At 43.0% G+C, this 10,573-nt stretch overlaps 2 protein-coding genes across 5 annotated transcripts in view; one reads left to right on the top strand and one right to left on the bottom strand.

Moving 5' to 3' along the window:
• Nucleotides 1-215: 215 nt before the first annotated feature.
• vti1b (vesicle transport through interaction with t-SNAREs 1B) overlaps nucleotides 216-10,573 on the top strand; it is a 10,933-nt gene continuing 575 nt past the window's right edge. Inside the window, exons 1-6 of one of the 4 annotated variants that reach the window (XM_041214721.1) lie at nucleotides 219-420; nucleotides 6,285-6,377; nucleotides 6,976-7,034; nucleotides 7,264-7,449; nucleotides 9,036-9,209; nucleotides 9,372-9,420. In XM_041214721.1, coding sequence (XP_041070655.1) covers nucleotides 324-420; nucleotides 6,285-6,377; nucleotides 6,976-7,034; nucleotides 7,264-7,449; nucleotides 9,036-9,209; nucleotides 9,372-9,383 — 621 coding nt within the window. In that variant the 5' untranslated portion in view covers nucleotides 219-323 and the 3' untranslated portion in view covers nucleotides 9,384-9,420. Of the gene's footprint in view, nucleotides 421-6,284; nucleotides 6,378-6,975; nucleotides 7,035-7,263; nucleotides 7,450-9,035; nucleotides 9,210-9,358; nucleotides 9,421-10,573 lie in introns of all 4 variants that reach the window. The other 3 variants (XM_041214720.1, XM_041214717.1, XM_041214718.1) reach the window with 3 other exon arrangements.
• Nucleotides 8,065-10,573, bottom strand: part of arg2 (arginase 2) — a 21,082-nt gene continuing 18,573 nt past the window's right edge. The window contains exon 9 of the transcript XR_005946291.1: nucleotides 8,065-8,271. The gene's annotated coding sequence lies outside the window, so the exon portion shown is untranslated. The remainder of the gene's footprint in view (nucleotides 8,272-10,573) is intronic.

Below are 10,573 nucleotides of genomic sequence, written 5' to 3'. Positions count from 1 at the left end.
CGGGGACCGGAAGGAGCTGGAACTACAATTCCCAGAATGCCGTGGACGGCGTGGTCCGTTCCCAACCCTCCCCCCCCCCCGCCCCCTTGTTATTGACCGGATGGCGGGTAAATAATGAACAGAAGCAACGGCTAAATCGCCAGATGGTAATGTTGGGAAAATCTGAAGGGTTTTGAGGAGGGAGAGGGGAGGGGAGGCGTGTGTGTGGGAATGAAGTCATGTGATTGCGGCAGGAGGAGGAGGAGCCGGAAGTCGGGGGGGATGTTGTTGCTGCCGCTGCTTCCCAATCGGAGTCAATATTGTTGTTGGGAATCACCTTGAGGATGTCTTCCGAGGAGTTCGAGAAGATGCACGAAGCGTTTGTCTGTGTCCACGGGGAGCTGAGGCGCCAGTGTGAGCAGCTGTCCGGGTATTCAGGAGGTGAGAGAGAGACGCTGCTCCTTTTGTTTTTATTATGGAGGCTTTTCCACTTCGCCCACCCCACCCCCACCTCTCCCTGTGTTTAGGGGAGGGGGGGGGGAGGGGGGAGGGCGGAGACTGTCCCTGTCCCTGGGGGGGAGGAGGAGGAGGAGACTGTCTCTGTCCCTGGGGTGGGGGGGAGACTAGCCCTGCCCCTGCCCCTCCCCCTGGGGGGCGGAGACTGTCCCTGCCCCTGGGGTGGGGGGGTGGGGTGGGGGGTGGAAGGGACTGCCTCTGGTGTGGGGGGGAGGTGGGGTGGGGGGGAGGGGACTGCCCCTGGGGTGGGGGGGTGGAGGGGACTGCCCCTGTCCCGGGTTTGGGGGGGGGGGGGGGTGGTCACTGCCCCTGCCCCTGTCAGAGATAAAAACAAAAACAAGATGGGAAAATTGAGCAGCTCCTGGTGAAGAGTCACCCGGACTCCAAGCATTAACTGTCTTGTCTTCCTCCCCACCGGTGCTGTCAGACCTGCTGAGCTTTCCCAGCACCCGCAGTATTTTGCTTTTATCATCATGTCTGATACCTGGCACTGCCCTTGTGGAACATGCCGGCTGACAGAATAACAGCTCCATAATACAGCCTTCATGGACTCCAGTCTGAAATTTGGCTTCTCTGTGCTAAAACATAAACATTAGTGGAACCGTGACAAACATATTTGGGAGGCCCATTGGAGGCTTTCCCTCTTCAAGGAAAGGTTGGACAGATATAGGCTGGTATCCGCCGGCGTTTAGAAGAGTAAGAGGCGCCTTGATTGAAACCTTTAAGATCCCAAGGGGCTCGGCCGGGTGGATGTGGTGAGGATGTTTCTTCTTTTGGGAGAATCTAGATCTGGAAGTCATTGTTTTAAAAATAAGGGGCCGCCCATTTAAGACAGACGAGAATTTTTTTTTCTCAGAGGGTAGTGAGTCTTTGGAACTTCCTTCCTCAAAATGCAGTGGAAGCAGAGTCTTTTTAAGGCACATAGATTCTTGATAAACAAGGGGGTGAAAGATTATCAGGGGTAGGCAGGAGGTTACAATCAGATCAGCCACGATCTTATTGAGTGGTGGAGCAGGCTCTAGGGCCGTGGCCCATTCCGGCTCCTAATTTGTATCTACGGTACCCAAACTTCTCTGTTACAAATGATCTCTCACTTTATTCTCTAACCCCCCCTGCCAGCCACCTCCCTCTTCCCCATCGTGGGCAGAATTTTCTCTTTGGCGTGCAGGGGCCCCTAACACACGGAGATGTTAGGCGTGCGTCAGAACATCACCACGTCATTCCGATCTTGAACTGTTAAAGGCCTGTTAAGGCCATTAGTAAACCAATTGAATTAATTTACAGGGCTGCCCGTCCAACCTTAAGTTTGGTGGGCAGGCAAAGAGCCCAAGCGGCCTTCGCGTTTTTCATGAAACCTCACCCATGGGCGGGGCTATGTCTAAATCATTTCAGTATTTCTTTATTTTAAAGTTTCAAATTGAATTTAACTTCCCTGAGGCAACTCTGTGCCTCAGAGAGATTTCTGTGCTCTTTCGCATGCATGCATGTGTGCGATAGAGCGCAGGCCCTGACTCTCCCTCCTCCCTCTGCCCCGCACAGGTAGCACTGAGCGCTACTGGGCATGCATCATGCTGGGTGGGTCTTAATTAGCCAGCCCCCCGCATAAAATGGCGGCTCGCAGGCAGCAATCGGCCCCGTGTCCGCACCTGACTAGCCCGCCCAATAGGGCCTGTGAGGAACTATTAACCTCCAAATTTCAGCTTGTTACAGCCTGTCTGCTGTTCTTTGACCACCTTGGCTATATCCAACCTGACTGCAGTCTATAACTATCCCTCCAAGCCATCACCAGATCCATTTCTCCTGAAAGTTCTATTTGTTGCTGTCTTGATTCCCTCATCAGTCAGCTTCTGACTACATTGCCACTGTTAAAGCCCAGTGCTTACTGACATCTGCTGTTCCCTCTTCTAGACACACAAATGACAATCTCTGTGACTGATGAAACGCCACATTAACCACTCTGTGGTCTTTGACACAGCCGGTCACATCATCCTACCCCATTGCTTGTCTCAGTTGACTGGCCTCAAATGCCTCCATTCTTCAGTATTCAATCATAGCCAGAGTATCACTACCAATTACATCTCTTCTCATCCTTTTGCTGTCACCATGAGACCTGCTTAAGAAGCCATCCGTCCCATATGGTTCTGCATCTACTTGCTTCTATTTGGTAATGTTATGACATGGGATTATTGGAAGTAGAGCACATCCCGGTGCACCTCTCACCATTTCATTTGGCCCCTGCACTGCCTGGGCTGTCATAGCGTCTGTCTGATATTCAATCTCGGAGGAGCCATATTTTCTAATCCTCTCTGGAAGATCGAAATAACCTTCCACTGCCTCCCCATTCCCCCAAATGGTCATCAACTGGCACTTCCTCTGGCCAAACTAGTCTCCAACTCCATACCCTTTTCATTAAAACCTCTGCTTCCACCTCTATTACGTCACATGCCTTCGCTCCATCACAGCACAATAGCAATAATTGCATTTTTATATCATCTTTGATGTAGTAAAACTTCCCAAGGCTTCACGGGGGCATAATCAGACAAAAAGTGACATTGAGACATGGAAGAGGAAATTAGGGCAGATGACCAAATGCTTGATCGAAAGGGTTTGTTACCTCCAGAGTTGAGTTTTACAATGTTATGCTGGCTGGTTTTCCATCTTTCATCCTTGAGAACATCCAGCATATTGGAACTTGTATCCCCTTTCAGTGGATCTCAGACCTTTTTGAATTGAAAGACTTCTTTTCAAATGGATTAGTAATTGCAGTTCTCCCCTGCATTCAAGTGATAATATATAAACCTCATGTAAAGGGTATTTTAACTGTTTTAGAAAAACGGACAATTACTCTCAGTTGCAGAGCCTGTCTATCCTTGGAGGTTTTGGGGTGGGGGGGGGGAGGTTCATAGAGAGAGCATTAGCCTGGGGAAACCACAAAAGGAGCAGGTGGAGAGCTGGAAAACTGAGAAGTTAAGTATGGATGGAGCAGGAGCCTACAAGAGTAGTAGGGGAGCATAAGCAATGGCTGGGTGGGTAGTACAAGGAGAAATCACAAAGGGAGCATGGTGTGAGGGTAGGGGGAACTGGGCCCTTGGCAGTCACCCAGGTCACCCACCATAAGGCTAGCCCTGCATCACCCATCCACTGGAAGGTCCCTTGGTGAGCTGCTGCGGTGCATCTTGTAGATGGTGCATAATGCTGCTACTGTGCGTCGGTGGTGGAAGGCGTGAATGTTGGTGGCAGTGCCAATCAAGCGGACTGCTTTATCTCTCTCTGTTTCTCATCTAAGTAGACTTATCTGAAAAATCATCTGTCCTGCCTCTGCCACCCTTCCCTGCTGCTTGGACACTGATGTACACTTTGGTCAATTCACTTTCCAATACTTTTAATTTTTGACCTGCTGAGCTTCACCCTAAAGCTTCAACTTATCCAGAGCCTTGCTGCTTTCAGCCTATCCTGCTTCCATCACTTGATGCTTCTTGATCTCCGTTGATTTCCAGCCCTCAGCAAATCAGTTTTAAAATCATGCTGTTCATGTCAAAATCTCTGCTTCCTGTCTGTTGTGCTCCTCTTTGGTGTCTAAATCTATTCCTTTCAAGTTTTCTTTTTTTCCCCCGTACTTTCTCGCTTGGCCAATTTTACTCTGTGTTTGATCTTTTCACCCCAACCACTACCTGAAATCTATATTAACTGACAAGCAGCTATATGCAGTACAGAACTGATTTATGTTCAGCTGCTGAAACATTGCTGTAACAATCAGGATATCTAATTATATTTTGAATCCGCCCCCACCCCATTCCCCATTGCCTGTGATCAATTAAAATCTAGAAGCTTAGAATATGGATTGTGTGTGAACATGAAATAGATGAAAACAATGGTGTTCAGAATGAATACATTAGAAGAAACACTATAGTGTGGAGACTGATGTGGATGGCATCACACTGGAACAATTAGATAAGTTTGTCTATTTAGGACAAATGATAACAGAAGATGGTAGATGCAATGCTGAAGTCAAAAGAAGCACAAAGGGAGCCAGAAGTAATTTTGTGAAGACAAAGGATGTTTTCACAACAAGAATGCTCAAGTTTGAAACAAGGGGAAAAAACACATGAGATGCTCTATTCTACCCCATCTTCCTGTCTGTCTCAGAAACCTGGACAGTGAGGAAAGATCTGTGGAAGACAATCGAGGCGTTTGAAATGTGGATGCTCAGATGTATATTTAAAATTCCACATACAGATCATAAAACCAATGGAAGAGGTGCTTGAAATTGGAAAAGAATAAACAACTTTTTAAAAAGTGACACCCAGAAAAGAAAATGTCAGCATTTTGACCATTTGATTGGAGCTGAAAAGCTACAGAGATCTCTCCTGGAGGGCAAGGTGGAGGGCAGCAGAATGAGAGGTCGACCTGGGTATAGTTGGGTGACGAACGTCACAGAGCAGTTGCAGGTGAGCTACAGTGAATGTGTGAGGATGGTGCAAGACTGATGAGTGTGATGTACCATGACAGCAGATCTCCTGGTAGGAGTAGCTACAAGCAGCAGCAGCAGTGTCTGTGTCTCAGGCACGAGAAGGGAAAGTGTAAATGTTGGAAGCTGTATTAAAAATAGAACATGATGGAAATACAGCATGTGTATCAGTACCTGCAAAAAGATAAAATGGGTTTAAGCTTTGGTTGTACTGTAAATTCCCTTTGTCAGAATTTTTTTTAAATGGGTGATGTGCTTCAATGTTTACTGTAAATCCCTCTCTACATTCTTGGTGTTTTTTTGCATATTGTTGATGAGGTACATGAAGAAATGTGGAGGGAGACAGATCTGATAACAGTGGGAATAATTTATGAGACATGAATGTAAATATGGGGATGATGCATGTTTCATCATGAGGGTGACACAAAGAAGCCAGCACAAAGGTTGCTGGTAGGTCCAATGTCAGCGATAGCTTCCTATACCTTTTCCAACAAATTCCACTTCAATTACTGGCCATGATGGGTGAGTTAAGGTAACAATCATTTGCATTTTTATTTGCCTTTACTGGGGTAAAATGTAATGGCCTTGTTAATCTGATGTATTTATCCAACAAAGGGGCCAAATGAATAACGAGGCAACAAAGCCTTGTGTGCACAGTGCCTGAATGGATAAGACTGTGTCCCATGAGTAATAGGTATTTAAATTAGTTCAGACGGTAGGATTGAAAGTAAACCGGATTTTGGCGGGGATTAAGGCAATGCAGCATTTAGTAATGTCAACAGATGTAATGCCAAAATAAATATAACGAACACTGGTTAAATTGTACTTGTGACAGAAATGCAAAGGGAAAATATAGCCCTGTTTGATCAGCAAGCACATTGTTTTTCCCACATACCATTGTGAATTAACAGTTTTAGTTGTGTATCTTGTGTCCCATCTTAGCATTTCAGCTCATGGTAAACTGACATTTGCAAATACGTTGTTGCCATGAAAGGTGGGTGTAAGTTACTGTTTAAACATACATGCTATATCTTTTAAATAAACCTGGTAATTAGGTGAGATTCTTGAGCCAACACATTTGTGTGTATCTCTCCCAAGAAACTAGAGATCAGAAATCTGTTTGATTGTGAAATCCCTTGGGTACGGAAACATGTTTCATACGTGCTGACTGGAATGCACATGGATGAAGTACACATATTTTCTATATTGCTACAGTTTAGATTTTTTTTTCTTCACAGCATAGTTTCCCCTCTGGAATAACATACTATCAAAATGTGACATGCTGATGCAGTTTCTATTTTGGTCTTTTTTAATGCATTAGATAATTTTTGTGACATTGCAACAGACATTGTCCTGGCTTTCTACTGTTTTCATATTGAAGAAATTCAAGAATGGGAACTCTCCTTCCTTAATGGTAGGATGTGTTTTCTTTTGCACCTCATCACACCTCACTTTGAATTTATTTTTCTCCTGTTTAGTGCACCATTACACAAATGAGAAGGCACATTGGCAATTTGTGCTTCTATATAACCAGTTAATAAGAGATGCGTGCTGTCAGCAATTGATAACTTGCTTCTTTATCTATCCTCTTCCACCCTTTGGTTAAATATGTAGCCTCTTCTAGGTGTCTTCTGCTGACAAGTTAAATGAGTTTGGGAGCTCGTGAGAATCCAGGTAGCTCTGTATTACAGTGCTTTCATATACCAAATTAATCTGCTATGACCACACAACGGTATAAATAATGGAATTGCAGGAGATCTAGACTTAATAGAACATATGATCTAATTTTCCACTGTGCTCTTAGTACGTCCTCAAATAAAAATAGAATTTGTTTCTGATTTTAACGTCAAAGCCATTTTCTTCAGTGGCTTTTAATGCCCCCAAGAGAATTAAAACAAGTTAAGACATTGGCTTATTACTACCTGGGGTGAGAGGGGATGGTGTAAAGCTTCATTTAGAATTGCATCAACTCATCATTTACTGTAATTTATCTTCCATTTGATGTTTTGCAGAACAGAAGAAAAGATTTCTTCGAGAAATAGATGAAAAAGTTGATGAAGCAAATGAAGTAGTAAGTACTGAAGGGGAGAGAACTGTCAGGAAATCTTCTCTGGAACAACTTGCAGTGTGAATGTTTTATTAGACACCGGGTGACTTTCGGGACTGTGCATTGACTGATTTACTGAGCTAATCCATGTATAAATTATGGGCTGTGAAATAGTTTAACTTATCAGGGGACACCAGCAACATATATTATTTGAGAATTTGCACCCTTCATTGCTGCATGCTTTTGTTTCTAGCTGGATGGAATGGAAAAAGAAATAATGAAAGCACCACACTTATATCGTAATCAGATGAATATCAAAATTCGTTCATACAGAAAAGATGTGAGCAAGTTACAGCGGGACATTAGAAGCAACGATATTGGATATGGAGTACGTAGTGACGTTAAGTACACCGTATACAATGCTGAAAATGAACAAAGTGTAAGTACTGCAGCTAAAAAGTATTGTTCTGGCAACTACATTCTCTTCTATCCTATGAGAATTGAAATATACATCTAATTCTGTACACAAGAACACAGGAAATAGGAGCGGGAGTAGACATACAGCCCATCGAGCCTGCTGTACCACTCAGTATGATCATGACTGATCTTGGGCTTCAAATCTACTTTCCCACCCACTCCCCATATCCCTTGATTCACTGAGAGATCCAAAATCTGTCTATCCCAGCCGTATTCAACAATGGAGCATCCACAACCCTCCAGGGCAGAGGATTCCAAAGATCCTCCGTCCTTTGAAGTAATTTCTCCTCATCTCAGTCCTAAAAGGCTGACCTCTTATCCTGAGACTATGCTCCTCTCACTCATGTTTTAGATTCCATGACCAGCAGTAACAACCTCTCAGCATCCACCCCTATCAAGCCTTCTATGTTTCAATGAGATTGCCAAGGTTTAATATAAACAAGATGTATCACTAATAGAATACTCTATTCACATTAGAGCTAACTTTTAGCTCACTGTTTTTATTGACAAATTGTAGAGTTCAGCAGCAATGGAATTAGTTGAGGTGGCAACTTATTTAATCTATATTTGTTGGCCCCAGTACTCCTGTGTCAAGTATATTGTAGGCGATATCTAAAACATTTTTTCCCTTGACATTTGTATTTGTCGCTATAGTGCACTTTAATGCTTCTGTTACTTGCACCAGCCATCTTTATGGGCTCTTTAGTTGAGATTCAGTTCCATGTCAGTTTGGACTATTCTGTGCTCTGGAGTTGGGCCATGTTCCGTGTAGGCCCCTGGTAGCCTGCAGAGAGAGAGAGAGAGATGTGGCTTCCATTAGTGTGGGCTCGAGTCCCAGTGGTCAACCTGCTTCCTGATCAGCTTTGTCAATATATTTTTTTAATTATTCATTCGTGGGATGTGGGCGTCGCTGGCATTTATTGCCCATCCCTAATTGTCTAATTTTTGTTCAGTCAACCATATTGTCGTGGGTCTGGAGTCACATGTAGGGCAGACACAAAAGGGCAAAAACCAGACGGATTTTCACAATGATTGGCGATGGTTATCATTGGATATTTTTAAAATTCCAGATTTTTATTGCATTCAAATTTCACCATCTGCTGTGGTTGGATTCAAACCTGGGTCTCTGGATTACTAGTCCAGTTAAAATGCCATCATGCCACTGCCTCCCCTAGAGATCAAACAGAAACAAAATGTTGTGTTTTGGTTGGGAGGTTTGGGGTGCAAAAAAGTGCTTTCTCCCTCCTTTTAGGGCAGGATAGGTCTAATCGCAGCATATCCATCACTCTCTTAAAAGTAAGGTGAAAACATGTTTATTAGATTAAGGGTGGGGCATTTTGTGAAGAAGTAAACAACTGACCTAGTAGTGGCAGAAAATATCCTGGGAATCTTTGAAACCTTTGAAGTTGAGAAATAAATCAACATTCCAATCACTTCACCATGAGTGAGTTTGAAACAGTTAGAAAAGGCCTAAAGCTGTCACGTCTCTCCGGTATCTAGTTCTTTGTCAAATGTAGTTAAGCTCATTTTATTTTTTTTCCCTCCCAGAATTACTTAGCATCTCAGCGTGCTTTGCTTTTGCAAGGTACAGACAGTCTTAACAGAGCTACCCAGAGTATGGACCGTTCTCATAGGATAGCAGCAGAGACAGATCAAATCGGATCAGATATAATTGAGGAACTTGGTGGGCAACGCGAGCAACTGGAACGTTCAAAAGATAGGGTGAGTTCTCATTGTTAAAAGTGTGCATGTAGAAAGTGATTTTGGTGAGAAATATTAAGAGAAAATATTTCTCAGTCTGAAAAGTTTGAACTGTATAGTTTGAGATTTTGCTCCCTTTTCACTGTTTATGCTTTGTTTTTGTTCCTAAGCTAATAAATACAGGTGAGAATTTGAGCCGGAGTCGCAAAATACTGCGTGCCATGTCCAGGAGGTAAGTTTTCAAGAAATCTTGTGAAAATAGCGACAAAACGAAACACCATTACTGTTGCATCAAGGTGGAAATTGGAGTGTATTTTTTGAGCCATATGCTTTCCAAGGTGAGTGAGAGATTTTCACTGAATGATCTTAATCACCCTGTGAAAATTGAAGATCTATAGTGAGGGGGTTAATAATGAATTTGATGTCTGACATGGGGACCAGAGGAACTAATTCTAAGTTAGTAATAACAAATTGATGAGGTGGCTTAATCTTCTGCTATCAATGCCTTAGTCTACATGTACAGTTGTCTTCCTCGAAGGTACAGAATGAATACAGCATAAATTTAAGCTGAAAATGTGTTTTAATTTGGACTCCAGAGAATTGGCATTGAATCCTGCTCCCTATGATTGATTGGAGATAGATTTACCTTGGTGTCCTGACTATACTTGTTCTCAATGAAAATAACAGCTTCCCTTGTTGGTTTCATGGGATCTGATTAAAGGTGTTTTACATATATAAAAGCAAGTCCTTGGATTAACATTAAGCTATTCCAAGAGACTTCAGTGTTAAAAAATTAAACACTATGCCATTTAAAAAAAAGAAATATTAGGACAGATGACCAAAAGCTTAGAGGTAGGTTTTAAGGAGCAGCTTAAAAGAAAGGAGAGATAGGGAGCTAATTCCAGAGCTTAGGACCTTGGCCATTGATAGTGGAGTATTAAAACTGAGGATGTGGAAGAGGCCAGAATATCTTGGAGGGTTGGAGTGAGTTAGTGTTAGGGAGGGGAACGGCCAAGGCAGGATGGGGCAAAATAAGGATGTGATTTTAAAATTGAACCATTGCTTAACCTGGTGCTACTCCAGGAACTGAGTGAACAAGACTTGGTATGATTTAAGATATGGGCAGCAGTATTTTGACTTTAAGTTTATGGATAGTACTTTAAAAGTAGCTTTTGTCACTTACTATTTTAAGTGAAGATAATCCATGAAGACTTGGGAGAAGTATTACAAGGAAAGATTTTCATATGGTAGAAAAGTTAGCTAAATCATATTTTTAATAGGTGGCGGTATTTTGTCAGGAGTTAATTTTTTTCAGTAAGTACTATGGTGTCTGTTCCAAAAGTTAGAATTTTCTCCCATCCCCCTAGTTCATCTTTTATAAAGAA

The sequence above is a fragment of the Carcharodon carcharias genome, chromosome 20, assembly GCF_017639515.1.
Source record: "Carcharodon carcharias isolate sCarCar2 chromosome 20, sCarCar2.pri, whole genome shotgun sequence".
In the NCBI taxonomy this organism is placed as follows: Eukaryota; Metazoa; Chordata; class Chondrichthyes; order Lamniformes; family Lamnidae; genus Carcharodon; species Carcharodon carcharias.
The sequence above is the reverse complement of the archived record's forward strand: the minus strand, read 5'-3'. Positions and strand labels throughout refer to the sequence as shown.